The sequence below is a fragment of the Protomyctophum bolini genome (genome assembly GCF_963924005.1).
Source record: "Protomyctophum bolini genome assembly, chromosome: 12".
Classification (NCBI taxonomy): Eukaryota; Metazoa; Chordata; class Actinopteri; order Myctophiformes; family Myctophidae; genus Protomyctophum; species Protomyctophum bolini.
This window is the reverse complement of record NC_137873.1, coordinates 31146398-31166612: the sequence shown is the minus strand read 5'-3', so window position 1 is coordinate 31166612 and position 20215 is coordinate 31146398. Positions and strand designations below refer to the sequence as shown.

At 41.0% G+C, this 20215-nt stretch overlaps 1 protein-coding gene across 1 annotated transcript; it reads left to right on the top strand.

Moving 5' to 3' along the window:
* Positions 1–886: 886 nt before the first annotated feature.
* On the top strand, positions 887–19330 carry mep1bb (meprin A subunit beta b; the record flags this gene model as incomplete). The annotated part of the gene is made up of 13 exons (XM_080779013.1): positions 887–905; positions 3534–3584; positions 3679–3722; positions 3843–3921; positions 4755–4872; positions 7251–7429; positions 8731–8949; positions 9566–9724; positions 11932–12147; positions 12703–13179; positions 13652–13831; positions 14961–15132; positions 19093–19330. The coding sequence occupies 13 exons, from the start codon at positions 887–889 to the stop codon at positions 19328–19330; spliced, it is 2151 nt and encodes a 716-aa protein (XP_080635139.1).
* Between the last annotated feature and the right edge of the window lie 885 nt (positions 19331–20215).

The following is a 20215-nucleotide window of genomic DNA, read 5'->3' as shown; positions in this document are numbered from 1 at the left end:
TTCCATACATTTTACTTTTAAACATGCCAGAGCTTTTAAACCTAAAAGGGATATATTTCACTTTCACGTTTGTAACTTCAAACGGCATTTTAATACTGCATCTTCATTGAAAACACCCACCCTTGCTGCTGTGACATCATTGACTATAGATTCAGAAGGTCATGTCGCATCATTCCCATTCTGTCCTCCTTGCACGGTCAGGTTCCCTGTGCATTTTATGATCCAGGCCAAGGTCCTTGTGACCACATAAAGAGCCCTCCATGGCTTTTGCATAGACGTTGTGGAACGCACTCCAACTGGATGTAAGAGTATCTGATTGTTAACAACACCTCTTTCCATCTGCATCTCTATGTTTGTGTCATAGAAATACGTATTTATACTGTAGATTTTTATGAAATCCTCCTCATCTTTTTAATTTGTCTATTCTATTATCTTCTCAGACTGTTGGTAAAGACGAAAACAACCGGCCTAGCATCGGTGCGCCTATCAGTGGATGACAGAACAGCTGGGTTCTGTCATTAAAATGAATCCTTTACTAAACAATGCACCTGATGTTCTCAATCCTTTACTAAACAATGCACCTGATGTTCTCAATCCTTTACTAAACAATGCACCTGATGTTCTCAATCCTTTACTAAACAGTGCACCTGATGTTCTCAATTGCATATTTCACCCACAATCACTACTGTTCTGGCAGGGAGGGGGGGGGGGGCTCAGTTGGCCCACTCCTTAATGAGCTTTAGCAGCAGAGGGCATTATTGTAAATGAAAAAGTTTACATTATTATAAAATCATTATTTGCATATGCAAAATATTTTTTTGCCGTATGGAGGTCAGTTCCCAAACTCCATAATTATGTATGCTATAAGTTTACCTGCCTGCCCCTCATGATTAACTGCCAGGCAGGTAAACTCCTATTGTGCCTTAAGTGTCGTAGTAAATACGATCAAAATCGTATTCAAACACCCCCGAATAAGGAAGGATTTTTTGCAGAGGCCTAAATCAGATGGTGGAATGGGATTACCTAACTTCAAACTCTATTACTGGGTGTGTAATTTACGTGCGCTCTCATTTTGGCTTCAAGATCAATTGCCTACATGGGCATTTATTGAAGGTCAATGTTGTCCCCCAACATCGTTGTCAGCTTTAATCTTTTCCCCAGTGGCCTCAAGATATACTAAGTTGCCAAAGAATTCCATAGTCTCGCATTCTCTCAAAATGTGGCTCTCAATACGAAGGCATTTCGGTTGGTACCAGGGTTGCTAACCATGCTTTTTTACCTTCCCTTTCTGACTCATTGTTTAAAGTGTGGCATAGAAATGGTATTCACTCCTTCAAAGATCTTTATATTGATGGGTTATTTCCGACCTTTGAACAAATACGACGCAAATTCAATTTACCCCAATCACATTTCTTTAGATTTCTACAGATACGACATTTTTTAACACAACACACTGCTTCATTTCCAAACATACCTCCCAACTAATCAATGGAATCTATATTTCTACCTGATCCATTGCTCAAAGGAGGTGTTTCTATTATTTATAATTCTCTCTCATGTTTAGATAATAATGCCTCCTTGGAGTATTTAAAAACTGCTTGGGAAAACGACTTAGGAATATCTATCACTGACGAGCAATGGTCTACATCTCAAAAGTTTGTGCACTCTTCTTCAGTATGTGCCAGGCATGGTCTTATACAGATTCAAATATTACACAGGTTACATTTGTCAAAGGAAAAGCTCAACAGAATGTATCCAAATGTGAATCCAGCCTGCGACAGATGTGGCCAGGCGCCGGCCACTCTAGCTCATATGTTCTGGCATTGCACTAAACTAACATCATATTGGCAAAGTATATTTAAATCACTGTCAGACATTGTTGGAAGACAAGAGACAAGAGAGGGAGTGAAGATAGATTCTACCAGACATGGCAACCCTTCATTGAATATTTCAATAGGTGCACGCTAATCCCTCCTACACAATAGATGGCACAATAGAAAATTAAAAAAAAAAAAAAAGGAAGTGTTTTTTCTTTATTTTATTTTTTTATCATTTAAAAAAAAGAATGTCTGTAATTCACTTAATTTACAACAACATGTTGGGAAAGTTTGAGAGCAAGAGTGTCTGTCCTGTTGTCTGTTTTGTTTGTCTGTAAACTCATTGTTTAACTGTTTTTAGTTTTTTCATGTTTATCACATTTATGTCTTTTTTATTATGTATTGTATGTGGAACATTTACATTGCCTGTTATTTTTTTCATTTTATTTAACTGAACTGCTCATTATCATTAATATTCTGATGTCATACAAAAAATGCCTAATAAAAACAGTATTTAAAAAGAAAAAATCGTATTCAAACATCATAATGGTGTTTAAAAAAGTAAATCTAAAATTTGCCACCGGCATGACCAAGTCTTTGTCACGGACACATCTATCCATGTACGGACATACTTAAAGGGGAGTGCCGTGATTCTTTTCCACCCTAAACATGATCATCAGGTATTATTATTATATATAATAATAAAGGGGTCTTAAAATTATGTTTTCATGTGGACACGCCCGCCAGTTCATCAAGTATGCCTGGTTTGCCTGGTGGGTGTTGATCCACCTGAAGTGAAGCCACATTCCACAGCTGTTGTTGTATGATAAAGTGGGAGGGGTTAGGGGAGGGGATGATATTGTGATTTGTGAAGAAAGGCTAAATACAAAGGCAAGACATCATTGCACATAACCATACCAAGGGGTCTAATGAAGTACGGTCACCTCATAAACCCATGAAGAAATACAAAAAGCTTTGTGTATAGTCCACTTGATGTTTTCTAAATTGATGACATTTTAGTTGTTTAAACTGCCAATAAAGTAGTAATAAAGTATTCTATCTATCTATCTATCCCTATCGATGACCCCTGATCTGCATTCACGTGTAAATATTCGGTCAGAGTGGATTGCAGTTGATTTATAGCTAAGTCTTTACAGCTCTGTCAATTATTGTTTGCTTATATGTACTTTAATCCTTTTCCTTGCTTGCACCTTTCTGAAATTACGTTTAACAAGGTTTACAAGGTTTTTGCAAGACACAGACACTTCAACTGTCCCATGTTGAAGGACATTTAGAGCACAACTATGTGGGGAAGGAAGCCAAAATACGAGTTTATTTTTCACTTAGTGTATTTCCTTTGTGGCACCACACTCTGCTTGGTGAGAATTTTTTTTCTCTTGTAGATATAGTACATTTTAGAGTTTCTGATGAGATGATTAGACAAATAGGTGATATAACTTGTATTATAATTGTGTACTTTGCCTGCAGTATTTAAATTGATTTTGTTTTGTGCCAATAAGTAATTCTCATCATTCCCATTTCATTCAGCCCACATCAAAAGTATTAGGTAAGTGTTTGCTGGAAATACACAAGCCAGTCAGTAAAATATTGAGTGTTACAGTAATTCAAAGATTGTAAAAATTAACACCCAGGATTTTGTTCCTGCATCATTCTGCACATCATTTGAGTGTTTACTGTTTTTCTTTTCTTCTACAGAATATGATGTGGATGGTGGAAGAGACCGTGACATTTTTGACATCAATGAAGGTTTGTCAACATCTGTTAATGCTGTTATTTTATAATTCTCTTTCCATTCTCCTTGAAATATTAAACTGACACTGGATGTTCTTGGTCTCTGTAGAGGCAGGCTTGAATCTCGTGGAGGGTGACATTGTGCTTGACGAGGTACTTGCAGTGGCTCTGAGTTAGCCTTAAGCTGTACATGCCATTAAATAAGAGTCACCTTGGCTAATTATGACTAATATATACAGTATGTTTGATTGTCTCTGATGATGACCGCTGCAGAAGCAAATGAGAAATTCCATAATAGGTGATGAGTACAGGTGGCCAAAGACCGTTCCATACTACATGGAGGATGACCTGGGTAAGAATACATAAAAATGGCTTGCTACCTCATGTCTATTAGTGTAGATTTTCATCTTACACAAACATTAAATTCCCATTGACAATGAATGGAGAAAGTGACCATTAGCAAAAAAAAAGAAAAGAAAAAAATATCTACTACAGAAGTACAGTTGGAACTCAGCCTGTTTCAATAAGACTAGCGGGTTTAAGAAGTGATTAAGTGCAATCCTGCACAGTATATGATGCCATCTGTTCATAGTCTATGTCTCTATGATGTGGTCTTGTGTTGCGTTCACATGGACAGAGGCAAAGAGGAATGGGAGTATCATTTGGAGCAGCTACATGCATCATTTTGTCTTTGCATCATTATGTCGCTGGCTTCCATTGACAATGAATGGTAGACTGTATCTTTGCGTCTGCTCGTGTGAACACACCACAAGTGTTCATATGATATGTACATAATTTCATCATTATTTTATATGACTGACAACCCTCCCAGCGTTTAGTGTCTAGCACTTTGGCCTTTTAAATCACCTGATTGAGAACATTTTACAAATACAATGCACTAATGCATTTAAGGTTTTTGCACAATGTACTGTATACAGTACTGTGGCGAGCCTTCTGTTGCAGGTATTGTATGTATACTGTATATTTATATATACAATTATTTATAGTCCGCACATTTAAGTGCCTCATGTGGATTGTGGAAGTGGAAAAACATTGAACTTTGAGCAAGCATAGATAGGTTTACAGGGATTTAGTTTAGATGTAACTTGTATATCCCATTGTTATGAAATGATCCATGGCATGGGGTGTGAAAGGCATATCTAATATATTCTCCCTTCTCTGCAGAGATCAACGCAAAAGGTGTTATTCTGAAGGCCTTTGAACAGTATCGGCTTAAGACTTGTATCGACTTCAAGCCCTGGACTGGGGAAGCAAACTACATTTCCATTTTTAAAGGGGGAGGGTAAGTAAGACAATAACACATGCCCATAATCCTTTTCATGCTGATTTTCATATCTTTGAAATAGAAGTTATTTTCGTTCAATTCCATGTGGTGTCCCCGGACACTCCAACAATCATCAGTTGGTGGTGTTCACGGATGGGATGCTGGGCTGGCGGGGGATTTATGTCCTGATCACTGCACTATAGAATCTAGTTTTGGGAATAAAAAGAGAGGGAAGAACTGTGGTATCTACTGTGACTTTTGTTTATTATGCATATCTTCAATAGTATTTTGGAATACATTGAGATAAGGATAGGCACTAATAAGCTTTAAGCTTCTGCCTATGCCTTTTCGATCACCTAAAAAGAAAAAGTAAAGTGTTTTTGTGTAATGTCTCATTCTGAAAGATCGAAATAAACTATTCATTCATAAACTATTCATTCATACTGTGACTGACTGATCATGGATGGACGGATAGATAGTTTCAGTAAATTGTGCTTGAGTGAAAAATCAATCCACAGTACAAATGTACAGTGTTAATAATTTGAGACCCTCCGAGGTTGATTGGACCTACAGTGCTCCCACATGTGGTGTTTAATAATCAGGTGGCCCTGGGTTATGAATGATTTCCTGAGGAACTTAAGGTGGAGCGGCCTTGTGAAATGAATGTATAATTTTGCTGAACCTATACTTCTCCGACTAGCCAGATAGCATGCTTGTTCAAAGTCCATTTCTCTGCTGCCCTCACCAGAGTGTCCAGCGGAGAGGGGAACTGGACTTGACTCCTAACCTCGTTTGGAACCTCACCACTCTTCGCTGTTAGCTCAGAGAAGAGGTTCCGTGGCAATTAAGGTAGGGCGAAATGGGTCGAGGCGAGCACTCCAGCAGTGGCAAAAACCCTCATAGCAGTATCGTATCCAAAAAGTTGGTAAAATGGTATTTCTTCAGATTAATTAATTAAATAAATAATTCAAACTATCTTGCATGTAACTTGGGGTAATGGAAAGTACATTTTTTTAGTACTGAACATGCATGGGATGGGGGCTGACAGACTGGCTAAATAAGCAATTTTAGCCTGATTTAAGCGTTTGTTTCACCCTCCTCTAAAATTCTACTTTCCACTCCTATAAGTTTATCATCTGTAGCTCTTTAGAAATACCTTTACTTTTTGGATACGATACTGCGAAAAGGGTTTTCGCCACAGCTTTTGGAGAGCTCGACCCATTTCGCCCTATGCAGGGATACCTTGCCACGGAAACTCTTCTCTGAGCCAACAGCGGAAGATGAGGTTCCAAACGGGGCTACTTACTTGACATGCAAGTGAAAATAAGTGGCCTGTGAGGGCATGTGTGTATCGGTGGAGGCACATTCATTCAACCATTATTTAAATTCTCGGAGAGACCACTGAAGGCGTACCCCTCATTTACAATGATGCCAAGATTACATATAAACTATAAAAACAGTAACTAAAAAACAATCATATATTCAGCAATAAGTTAAAACAGCAACATACAGCTGGATGGACGGTTATTGAGTATATTCCTAAAATTACCAATTGATGCCAGCTAGGGTTTTAAGTTTAAGTTCTTGTTGCAAGAGATTCCAAGAATCAGGTGCACCGATGCTGAAAGCAGCCTTTCCAAGTTCAGAGTTGGCAAAAGGGACCAGGAGCCAATCACTGGAGCGAGTTACAATGCGACTAGGTTTCTGATGTAACATGGATGAAATATATGATTTTCAGACCAGGGCTTTATATATATGAAGAGGTGCCAGTGATTATTGCGTCTTTCAGTCAGAGAAGACCAGCTCACATTATCATACAGGGTACAGTGATGAGTACAGTGATGAGTATCGTAGCTGTCACCAGTAATAAACCTCAGAGCTGAGTAGTAAACCGAGTCCAGAGGCTTGAGTGTGGAGGCAGCTGTATGACGATAGATTATGTCTCCATAGACTAGTGTGCAAGGCATGGTTTTAACTGGTTATTTACTAAAGACTCCAACATTTTTGAGAGACAGGGGAGTTTTGAAATTGGCCGGTAGAGTTATTGGGATCATTATACTGTCACCCTCACCACCTTTGTGCAGTGGGACATGTGCTGATTTCCAAACATTGGGGACTATACCTGATGACAGAGACAAATTAAATATAAAAGCAATGTGATCCACAATAAAAGGTGCATGGTAGACTAATAGACGAACCTACGGAGGGGTACTGTACTGCTCCATGGAGTCGTCTGTAGCCGCCCCAGGCCAACAATGGGGACAGCAGCAACAGGGACCACATGGGGAATTGCACTGGCAACGACTACATTGGGAGAAATAAGAATGTTCTTGAGAAAGTTGATGCTTGGCCTATGTGTGCTGGTTTTTATGGAATTCTTGTTACTTCATCCCAAGATGTTTTTCCTCTGTGGGTAACCGGCACGTTGGGAAGCAGAGGTTGTCCATAGGGAGCGGATGTGATCGCATTGCAACCATCGAACACGAGTTCCTTCATGCTCTGGGTTTCTGGCATGAGCAGTCCAGGTCGGACCGCGATGACTACGTCACTATCATGTGGGACCGCATCTCAGAAGGTATTGCCTGTATAGCCACACATCTGATCTAAACCCTTAGAGTGGTCACTGATAATCCAAAATGCCTATGTGTTTCTCCTTGTGATCTCCCTCTATCTGCCCCCCCCCCCCTCCCTTCTTTCCTGAAACTACATATAGAGCTTATACAAAAATCACACCTGTGTGAACTGAGTGTTGCAACTCCCCTCTCTCTTTCTCTCTCATTAGCAGGCAACAGTGCAGCACTAATACTATCTCTCTCTCTCTCTCTCTCTCTCTGTTTCTGGCACAACAGCGCCCCTACTGGTAGTAAGTCATACTGGTGCTCATGAACACATGCATAGGTGAACCAACACATAGGTGAACACGGACATTGCTGTTCCTTGGAGTGGTTGCACCACTCAAAAACAAATGTCGCATATGTTAATCCGACGTACCAATAGTCCGACATACGTGGCTGGTTAAAACTCACCCATGGCTCCGACATACATTGCCGGTTAAGACACATACATGGCCGGTTAAGACTCACCCGTGGCTCCAACATATGTGCTCACCGATGGCTCCAGCGTGGCCGGTTAAGACTCACCCATGGCTTCCACGTGCGGTTAGGGTTAGATGTCGGACTATTGCGCGGCAGACTGTTAGGACGTCGGACCAAAGATATTCACCCCTTCATTACATCTGGCTGTAAACCTGTGATATGACAATAAAAAAAGTTTCTGATGAGTTCACGCCGACCTCCATGATATCCATGTCTACACAAATGTGTAATGTGACTTCAACATATGCCTCCCCTAGCAGTCAAAATATTCCTCCAATGTTACTGTAGTAAATCAATTCCCTTATCTCACTTGCTTGTGAGAACACATTCTCACAGGCATAGCCAATAAATAATGAATAAACTAATCTCCTTTATCTGAAGTGTGCAGTGATTAGTATGATTAATGTGCAGTGTAGTGTACTGGCATGGCTGAGAAAAATAAGATAAAGAGCAGCTTAACTAAAGCTAATAAAATGGATAGCAAAGTGGATTGATTAATTTATTCTTCATTAGGATTATAATAAACTGTAACAGGTTAACCTCTGCATACGCCTGTAAGGTCGTCGAGGCTGCTAGTGCAAGCGCTACGGCAAGTGCTACGGGCCAAGATGGGGTCTGAGGAGGTGGGTTTTCAGACTACGGCAGAGGATTGGGAGTGAGTCTGCCGTTCTGATTGCAATGGGAAGTTCATTCCATAGTCGGAAGGGAGAAGAGTTTGCGACAATTAAGGTGTCCGCCCCGACGCGGCCCGGGAGTAATGCTCTGCTCTTGCGTTACACAGGTAGAGAACACAACTTCAACACCTACGACGACACCACCAGCAGCTCCCTGGGAGTGCCCTACGACTATGGCTCCATGATGCACTACAGTAAGAACGCCTTCCGCAACGGCACCGAGCCCACCATCGTCACAAAGATCGCCGCCTTCAGCGACGTGATCGGCCAGCGCATGGAGTTCAGCGACTATGACCTGCTCAAGCTGAGCCGCCTCTACAACTGCAGTAAGATCCCGTCCCGAGTCTATTCAAAGTATAGTTGATTTGATTGATTATATAAGATACAATTATAAGATACAATAATGTAATAACATATTCAATCAATGATCGGCCCCTATTTTGGGCATGTCATTATAAGCGAAACGTTTAATTTTAATTCGATTTGATTGATTATAAGATACAATTATAAGATACAATAATGTAATAACATATTCAATCAATGATCGGCCCCTATTTTGCGCATGTCATTATAAGCAAAATGTTTAAAAACATTTGAAAAATGTTGGGAATGGTCGATCTCAAAACGAGCTACGAGCTTGTATATCTGCTATTCTTTTGATCAATATAATCTATAATTCTATATGATGTTGTCCTTGAACGTTTGGGTTTTATTCCAGTGGTCTTGTCTTTGGTTACCTCCGTCAGTAACTTTAATAGCAACTAATGCATTGCCAACTGCTAATGAAATGATTCATGAACTGCATGCTTGCTTGCATGGAAATAGATCCATGCATGGACATTTACAATAGGTCAAAGTTCTATTATGCCTGTTGTTGTTGCGGTGAGACATGTGAAGTACATGAAGTGTGTGTGTGTGTGTGTGTGTGTGCTGTATATGTAGCCAAAAGCGCCACGTTCCTAGACTCCTGTGACTTTGAGCTGGAGAACATCTGTGGCATGGTGCAGGCTACACCTGCATCAGTGTTTGCGCCATGGACCAGAGTATCACAAGCTGCTGGCGGCCCCAGCACTGACTACTCCAACATGGGCCAATGCTCTGGTGAGAATACCCTGCAGTGGTGAAGTATCGGCGCCCGCTGGCCTAGTGGTCCAGGCGCATGCCACATATATGGGCTCTGGCCTGACAGCGTGTCGCGTGTTCGAGTCCCGTTCATGACGACCTTTGCTGTATGTCTCTCCCATTCTCCCTCTCCCTCTTTCCTGTCTAGCTTCGCTTGAAACTATCAATAAAGGCAGAAAAAACTAAAACTAAAAGTATCAGTAGTGCAATGTAGAACTACTCCCATGTTATACAAGTAAAAGTCCGTAATTCAAAATGTACATGAGTAAAGTACAAAAGCATTGGCATTAAAAAAAAGGTACCAAAAGTAGAAAGTACTCGTTACGCAGAATGTCCCATTTCATGTTTTCAAATGTGTAAAAAAAAAACTTTTGAAACTACAATCTCACAATGTGTTGTTGATGCGACGCATTGTGAGCTTGTAGATCAGCCATTTTCAAATTGCCAAAATGTATAGGGCTGAAGTGGTTAATGTATGTTTTGTAATCAAAATCAATCTACAAAGTAACTAAAGTTTTAAAATAGTTATGTAGTGGAGTAAAAGTACAACATTTGCCTCTGAAATGTAGTGGAGTAGAAGTACTGAAAATTTGATGTACTCAAGGAAAGTACAAATACCTCAAAATTGCACTTAAGTACATAAATAAGTAAATGTTACTTTCACCCCCACCCAGTCTTTCTGACCGATGTTGAGATTTTGAAGTGGATTTTCTTTGCCCATGACGTCCTGAGAAAGTTCCCCTTGCATGACTTTGTCTAAATATTCGATTGAAATTATCTGTTTTTTCCCCATCTGAAACGTTTTGTAAATATGATTTTAGGCATACTTATACCTATAGTAGGTCTGGCTTTTTCGGTCAAACTGACCGCCGTCACCCCTTCTCCCCCGCAAGCAGTGAAGTTTCACACCTCCCGACAGCTGGAGACGGCATTGTTCAAGCCTGCATTCCATTTCCAACTAATTAGATCATAATTGGCTGCAGGTTAACTTGGAATTTGTTTACCAAGTAATTTAATTGAAAACAGCCTTTGACTAAGAAAGGAAAGAGGTCGCACAGCTCGTCACGATGCTATAAACGTTATTATTAATTCCAACGTTTCGGCAAACAGGTTGCCTTCTGCGGGGTATATTGGAGAAAAAAAAAAAAACATGATCCGTGATATTTATATTACAGAATAGGCTGTGGAACATCCACAGCAGGCTCGGTTTTAGCGTGACCTCCGAATTGATTTATTTTTATCGTTGCCACCTTACATATTTATGCTATAAAGATGGCGTGTATAGTCAACATTTATTTATCTATTTATTCATCTATTGAGCTATGCGCTTGGTGGAAACAATATGCCAGTCAGTCAACACACCATATTTCACAATATATTTTTTTCCGTTTTGGGAGAATTGAAAGACATTGTTACATGTTGTGAGTAGCCTACATTTTGTATACACATGAGGAATTAGTTAGTTGTAACATTTAGAAGAAGAATTTATTTATGAGAGGAAAAAAAAGAAAGATCGATCCTTGCGTGCGTGCAGGCAGAATTGAATTCAGTTCCACGTCGCTTGCAGAAAAAGTTTACAGACTACGGGCAGAACTGTTCTTTTGACTGACACAACATTTAGAGGTTCTGTAGGTCTATCTCGTTGAAATGATTTAGAATCGTCATTTTTATTTAGAATCGCATCGGCAAGCATTCTCGCTCCATGGAAAGGAAATGTCGGTCGAGTGAGTCTAACCGAGCATTCAATAACATCCCTCATCATGGATAATAATCATTGTATTCCTATTCCTATTATCTTATCAAAATTGTAAACAAATTCCAAGTTAACCAGCCAAACATATATGATCTAATTAGTTGGAAATGGAATGCAGGCTTGAACAATGCCGTCTCCGGCTGTCGGGAGGTGTGAAGATCATTAGAGTGGGGGAGAGAGTGGCCAATCAAATCGCACAAAAAACACGGTCCTGACCTTTTAGCCGACTGAGTAGGAGTGAATTTAGTTCAGACATGCTAGTGTTAAGTACACTTGAGCACTTGAGATTTACTTTAGTTACTTCCCACCAGTGTTATTGTTATCAATTCCACTCTTACCCTGCATTCAAAGTACAGTGTGTTTAATTGTGAAACAATTGACCACGTACTGTATACTGATACTAATGGAGATAAAACTGTGTCGTTATCTGCAGGCTCTGGGTATTTCATGCACTTTAACACTCGCAACTCCAGCCTCAATTACACGGCTGAACTTGAGACCAGGCTGCTCTACCCCAAACGAGGTTACCAGTGCCTGCAGTTCTTCTACTACAACAGTGGGGGTGCTGCTGACGTCCTGCATATCTGGGTGCGAGAGTACGACAGCCTCAACCCCTACGGAGCCCTGCGCTTTATAAAGACAATAGATGGTGAATATACCACTGTATACTTTTCACAGAATTTGTTATTGTGCCATTTCATTGGTAAAGCACAATGTCTGCTTACTGCAGAGGAAAATAGGAGAAAATAGCAGATCTACAAGATCACAACGATGTGTTGTGATCCTGTGACATTTTCAGGACAATGGGCTATATGCACACACGTCATTTTGGAAACAAACTTGGGTCCCCTTACTTCCTTCACAGATGTTACCGATGATACTAATGAAGGCTCTGTTCCATTCTGGTCAAACAGAGTCAGCGTGCTGCTATTGTGCGTGTTGGCTCACTGGAAACACTCTGCTACACCAGTGGGTCTCAAAGTGTCCAAATGGCCCCGTACGGGTCTGTAACTCTGACAGTTATGGGGGTCATTGAAATTACAATGTTTGAGAACCACTGTACACTAAATGGAACAGGGCCTTAATTAGAATCATCGGTAACACCTGTAAAGGAAGTAGGAAGAGTTATTCTGCGTGCGTAGAGCCCATTGTACCGCATACGACACAGTTTAAATCAGGCTAATGGCAGATATTTCTGTCACAGGTCCGCCACAGGATCAGTGGCAGTTGCACCACGTGAGTTTGGACGCGACGAAGAAGTTCAGAGTGGTGTTCCAGGGAATTAAAGGGACCCCAGGTCCCTCCGTAGGAGGGCTGTCCCTGGACGACATCAACCTCTCCGAGACCCGCTGTCCAGAACACGTCTGGCGCGTGAAGAACTTCAGCAACGTCATGGAGAACACTTCGCCAGACACGAAGATCTACAGTCCTCCGTTCCGCTCCAAGGAGGGTTACACCTTCCAGATGGGCCTGTACCCGAGCGGAAAGGCAGGGTACCCCGGCGAGCTTTCGGCCTACGCCCACCTGACGGCCAGGGCTAACGACACGCCGGGGCCGTATCCGTATCCGTGTCCGTGGAAGCAGATCACCATGATGCTCATGGACCAGAACCCACACATCCAGCTGCGCATGTCCAACCAGCGCAGTGTCACCACAGACCCCACCAAGAAACTAAGTACAAGTACAGAAACCTCTCTAAAACTGAAGCATTAGAAGGATTCATCATGCTCTATGTTCCACTGGTTCCCAAACACTGGGTCAGGACCATTTGTGGGTCACAGACACATTTTCATGGGTCCCTTTATTTTTATTAATTTTATTATAATTGTTTTATTGTTTTTTATAAAACAATTAAGAAAAAAAGAAAGAAAGAAAAATAAATCATGAATTAAAAACAAATTGTGTAATTTCATGAATAAATCAAATAAAAGTCTAAGAAATTCCATAGAAAACTAATGTTTAAGGAGTAGTGAAAATAGCCGATCTATGAGCTCACAGCACGTCGCTTTACTCAGTGTTGTGAGCTTGTAGATCTGATGTTTTCACAAAACGTTTCGGAACCAGACATTGCTCTATTCTGTCCAGTTGGGATGTTTTAACTCCCAAGTCAGTGATATATCAGTTAATGTTGGTAATGTTTTTTACATCTATAGACTCTGACCTGTTGTACTGGGATGACCCTCGCAAGGTTGGTACCGAGGTGACTGGCGAAGACGGGAGCAGGTATTTCCGAGGGCCAGGAGAAGGAACACCAGTGTACCTCACCCATCTCAGAGCCAAGAGCAGGGACTTCATCAAGGGTGGAGACGCCATCTTCCTCCTATCCATGGAAGGTATGAGAAGAAAAACGTTGTGACAGTGTAGTCACTACCCAGGTCCAGGAAGGACACGACACAGGCAGTTATTCTCAAGAAGGCTGTTTTATTCCTCTTAAGCCAGGGCATAACCTTTTGAAAGCATCACAAATTCACAATGTCAGTTTACACAGGAGAGCAGATGGCTCTCCACTGTCCAGACAGAGGCTCTCTCGAGTGTTTGTGGAGATGACTGATTTAACCTGCTGTGCCTTGATCAAGTCCATGCACAACAGGTGCGCAGCCACACCCAGCTCTGAGTCCAGTTCTAGTTTGACTCAGGCCAGGTGTGACTGCTTAAATCAGTCATCCTCCCTCTCACAAATGTTCAATTCAAATAAATTGAATACTTTATTAGACTAATTGCAAACAGCAACAGGGTGACAGTCAGGCGCGGTCTAAAAGGATTTACAGTAGGGAGAGTAGGGAAAAATCACACCCATGTGAGGTGAGTGGTGCAACTCCGTGTGGGGTTCCCCGGAAGTTCCAGACCCCCAGGAACTCTGCCAGGGTGCCGGCCCGGTTCCGGCGAGCCGCCCCACGTTGGAAAAGGTCGAGAAATGACATATATAGTTACCGTGTGGGGGTCCCCGTAACATCCAGAACCCCAGGAACGTGACTGTTTTAAAGGAAGCCAGTGATCTGCATTTTTTTTAAAGATATTTGTCTGGCTTTTTCTGTCTCTCATTTTTGGAGGTAATTAGTCAGATATGCGGGTACTGAGGGATTTACCATTTGCCGCATTTACCATTTTGAATGTCAATCCCATTTGCATTTTGGTTACATTACATGCCTGTAATATAAAAATGTTATATTACATGCATGTAATATAAGGAAAAGGCCAGGGGGGAAAAAACTGTCCTTGCGAAACAATTTCTGTAATCATTCTGTCCCCTACTTGGTCTATAGAAAACAGTCATGCTGCCATACAACATTAATTTGCCATGGAGTGCAGCGCCATAATGTTAATATACAATTAACAGTTCACCGCCAGTGAAACATGATTGCATTACAGATTCACAAATCCACTTCACCTGACCTCAAAGAGCACTTCCACGTGACTACACAGTGCACACAGCAACTCTTTCCTCCACCCCTCTCTCTCCAGATGCGTCTCATCTCACGTTACCCATGACAACCGCGTCACCCGTCACAAGCACCACCACCGGGCCTACTACCTCCATCCCCACGCCAACTGCACCACTCCCTGAACCTTGCTCCCTTGTAGAGTGCCAGAATGACGGAGTCTGTGTGGAGGTTGAGGGCCAAGCTGCTTGCAGGTGAGCACTTTTCTATTGCCAACACGCAAGTCTATGTACCTTTATGTCAACAGTGACAACTTGATTGATTGAGTCAGAGCCATAGAGTAAGACAGAGTTACGACAACTCCGTTCACTTCATGGGGGCCAGTCCAATCCAGTCTTCTACATACTGTAGACTTCTATTAGGGACACCGGACGTTTACGGAATGCATTGGAGTCTATAGACCGATTCCGTAGCGGTTTCATGGTCGCAGCCTACGTATTTCCTGTAGGCGGACTCGACGTAGCTGCGGGGTTTAAACACTCACCAGGCGAATCTCTTCCACTACAGTGAACGGCAGAGTGACTGATGTTAGTTTGCCTCAAACTTTACTCTTTTACCTGCTTTTTTACTAACACTAACATTACAAAGATGTCCAGAACATCGAGATGAACCTGTGTAGTTTATGGCTGCTCCAACAGTAGTGGCAACATAAAAAATAAATAAATACGGAATGTCAAAATATCCGCCGCGGTGGCTGAGGCCAGAGCCATTGAGTAATGTTTGAGACAAAGCAGTGAAAGGTCCTGAAAGATACATAATGTCAGTCTTACCCAATACCCAATCTTTCTGTTTTATGAACACAAGGCTGCTGTATTTTATACCTCATACTAAGCATTTAAAGTATGAGGTATAAAGTACAGCAGCCTTGTGTTAATAAAACAGAAAGATTTGGTATTGGGTAAGACTGGCGTTATGTATCTTTCACTGCTTCGTCTCAACCATTACTCAATGGCTCTGGTCTCAGTCACCGCGGTGGATATTAGACATTCCGTTTTTTTTTCGTTTTTTTTTAAATGTTGCCACTACTGTTGGAGCAGCCATAAACTACACAGGTTCATCTCGATGTTCTGGGCATCTTTGTAATGTTAGTGTTAGTAAAAAAGCAGGTAAAGGAGTAAAGTTTGAGGCAAACTAACATCAGTCACTCTGCCGTTCACTGTAGTGGAAGAGATGCGCCTGGTGATGGTTTAAACCCCGCAGCTACGTCGAGTCCGCCTACAGGAAATACGTAGGCTGCGACCATGAGACCCGCTACGGAATCGGTCTATAGAGCAGTCCCGCTCCCTTTCATGACGACGACAGGAAATAATTCCCCATGCATTTCTTTCCATAGACATTTCAAAAAGTATTCATTTAAAGATCTGTAAGACTCGAAACAAAGCCAACTCAGATCGTGACAAATCATGACAATAAACACAATATTTTGGGCCAAACAAATAATTACAAAAGAAGAAAAACAACAAAAAAAAGTGTACCCTGCCGTTTTTTTTCCTTCTAATTATTTGTGTGGCCCAAAAATTTTGTTTATTTATTGTCATGATTTGTCATGATCTGAGTTGGCTTTGTCCGAAGCTTACAGATCTTTAAATAAATGGGGAAAATTAATGGGGAATTATTTCCTGGGCTTGTCGTCGTCATGAAAGGGGGCGGGACTGCCTGTGACAGGCCTAAACATTGACTATCCTTTTCCCTCGGTGGGAGTCTCGTCATGCCTTTGGCTTTGTAGATGAGCTGGGTATTAATAATGTAATGATTTAAGTCCTCACAGAGTGTCGCAGAGCTATTTTTGAAAGGTTTGGACAATAATAGTCTCTCGAGACAGACCGTTGACTCATCAAATGCCAAACACCAGGCTGTTGTCTTTTTCAGTGGTGGAAAGTAACTAAGTAGTGTACTTAAGTAGAATTTTGAGGTATTTGTTCATTTCAGAGGCATACTTTTACTCCACTACAATTATTTGAGAACTTTACTAATTACTTTATATATTGTGTAACGCGACATTCTGCATAATGAGTAGCTTTCCACTTTGGTACTTTAAGTAATTTTTATACCAATAGTGCAGTATTGATACTTTTACTTCATTGATGATTAGATGGGCAAAATACATTGACATTTTATTTTGTTACAAAATACAAATACTGGGTCAAAAAATCTAAATACAATATACAAATACTGGTCTGAGAAATGTATTTGAGATACAAATACGTATTTTGTATTTTGAAAATACATGAAAATACATTTTCATGAACATGTATGATAAGTAAATAAGTTCATAATTGATTGCCAAATATTAAATTAATGACCTGTCAGAATGTCTAATACATTGAAGATTATTAAGAATGATACACTTTATATTTTAAGCAAATAAAACAGGACCCACAAAGGAATGGTAACTAAAAAATTACCAAACACTCCCATCTAAGTAACAGTTGCCACTAGGTGGCAGCTGTTACTTTTTAATGAGATGAATTGCAGTCAGGTGTGTTTTTTGTGACTGATCCAGCCAAACATAACACCAAAAATAGAATTATACACCCACCCTGTGTTGAAATAGTACTGCACCTGCACATTTAGGCTCCAAACAGTAGAACAAACATATTTATTTAACATATGTTGGTTGTTTGATGTGCCCTGTTTTGTTCACTTCCATGTGTCTGCCTGTCCAGGGTCAGACATGCCCAGTTCTAAAGCCTCCCTTGTCCCTTCACCTTCCACTACGTTACTAATATTTAAATATGTCCTTTTGTAAGCTTGCCTTAGCTTGCAATATCCAAATATGTTTAGATTAATACATACCTTTTATCTCCGGGGGAACCAAGTAATCATTTGAAGATGTGAGGTAAGTCTCCAAGACTCCAACAACTGAAGGCCCGCCCTACTCTGCCTCTCATTTGTGGTTCAATGTGAGTGTGTAAGCCAATCAGAAGGCGGAATAGAAGTGACATCACACATTGTGTTGTGTGTTTTGCCCCTACAGTTTAAACTGAGGCAGTGTAAATGTTTAACATGTGTCCATTTGAGAATAAAATTACATTATAACAAAAAAAGTATTTTATGTATTTGAAATACAGAAAATACTCAATCTGAAAGTATTTAGATACAAAATACATCTCATTTCTTCCATCCCAGCGAAATACAAATTACAAAATACAAAAAAGTATTTCAAATACATGTATTTCAAATACTGCCCATCGGCCATCTTGCCAGCAAGGTGATACCTAGGTGACCCTTCCCATAGACAACCCATTAATCCAAACAACGTTAAAATCACCAACATTGCATCTGTAGGGAAAGCTTGAACTACCCTCTTTCAATCTGTAAAGTGTTTGTTTCATAAAAAACCATGTAGACATTTTATGAGCTAGGCAAAAATTCCTTTCAGATGATTTTTTGTGTGGAGTGCTGGAGTTTAGAAGTGCTCGTTGACTATCACTCAACGACCCATACTGTACTGTACGTAGGCGGCGGCCTACCACCTGTTTTGAATGTGCACATAATGCAGGAGGCAGCAGGAGGTTGCTTTACTGATAACGAGCGCTTCCATACTCCGATACTTTGGAAAATAATCATCTGCAAGTAATTTCTTGACAGCAAATACCTCATAAAATGTCTACGGTGGATTTTTGTTAAACAAAAACTGAATGAATGGGTTGTCTATGGAAAGTGTCACCTAGGTATCACCTTGCTGGCAAGATGGCAGCCGTGTGAATATCATCAATAGCTTACTACGTGATATCTCGTGATTGTCATAGATTTATAAGTAAAGAATGCGAGTATATGGAGTACTCCTGAATGAACTGTCTGGTGCTGGGACTCTGGTGCCTCCATGTGCCAGAAGTGTACCTCCCAGCCCTGGCAGAGTAGTTCTGGAGTAGTTCCAACGGATTGTGTGCCCCTGGTTTTACCCTAGTGGGACTGATTGAGGGTCGCTAGTAGCTACTGGGACGTAAGTCAGGACTTGATCAGTCCCGGCTGGGTCGCCTGAGTGAGGGGTATTATGTTGAGAGACCCGAAACCCTGTTGACCTCAGGATACATCACTGAGGATACGTTCCAGGTGCATCCATGCGATGTTTTTTAGTTATGGAGTATACTTTTTCCCACCACTGGTCTTTTCTAATTATTTGTGGTTCTATTCCTCCCTCCGTCCACCAGGTGTGCTGTGGGAGACGACTGGTGGTACTACGGGGACAGGTGTCAGCACAAGGGCGACGGCATGGACGTGACCACCACGGCCGTGGCCGCCTCGGTGTCCGTGCTGGCCGTCATGCTGGTCGTCACCGCGGTCAGCGTCGTCTGTGTGAAGAGGAAGTACAAGAAGAAGTTGCTCGGCGGTGGTGACGCCGCCGCAGGGATCACCCTGGGCAACGCAGATGCCATAAGCAAATTCTAGACAATTTACAATTGTACGCTCTTCACCCATTAAGACCTGCTGACACTAGATTCTACAAAATGTCTTTTAAATCCTGACAGTTTTTTAAATATATATATATATGTTTCTATGTCAGTGGTGGCCCGAGAATTATTATGTATTTGGCCGCGAGCCCCATTTGAAAACATCCGCGCAAATATTTGAGTTAAAAAGTTCACCATGATTTGAGCCACATTTTCACGATTTTTCAAAAATAGCAGATCTACAGCAACGGCTTAAATTAATGGTTAAAGTGGTATACTGTATAAGGTGACACAGACGTGGCCTCAGGTCTAAATGGGTTCCAGAGCAACTTACAGTAAGCAAGAACAAAAACATGTTAATACATCAAATGCATAATAAGTCATCATGAATCATACTATGAATCTAGCTAAGAACAGTGGAATATCTATATAATTAAACTGCATATACACTATAGAGTGCCATGTCTACTTAAAATGCTATCTAAGTTACATAAGTTGAGCCTATGCATACGCCTGTAAGGACGTCAATCCTTTTCATATCAAGGTCCATTATTTATTCAGCATTTGAGCGACGGACCACTGTTTAGCGTCTCAGACTTAAAGTTTGTTTGGATACGATTGTGTCCACAATTCCATGCTATAACCTGCTGATGATGTTGGTACAATTAGTTGAGATAAACATTGATCAAAATAATTATTCTACATTCTCTAATTGTGTAGACTTCTTGTAATGCAGATAATGCAATAATTTAACTCTTGAGAGTGTCAAATGAAACGAAATTTCGTTTATTTTTACAATCTCAAGAGATCTAATAAGGGTCCATTTGGTTACCAACTCTCCATCATTTAGCTGGGGACCACCTGGAACCACTTCAAGGACCAC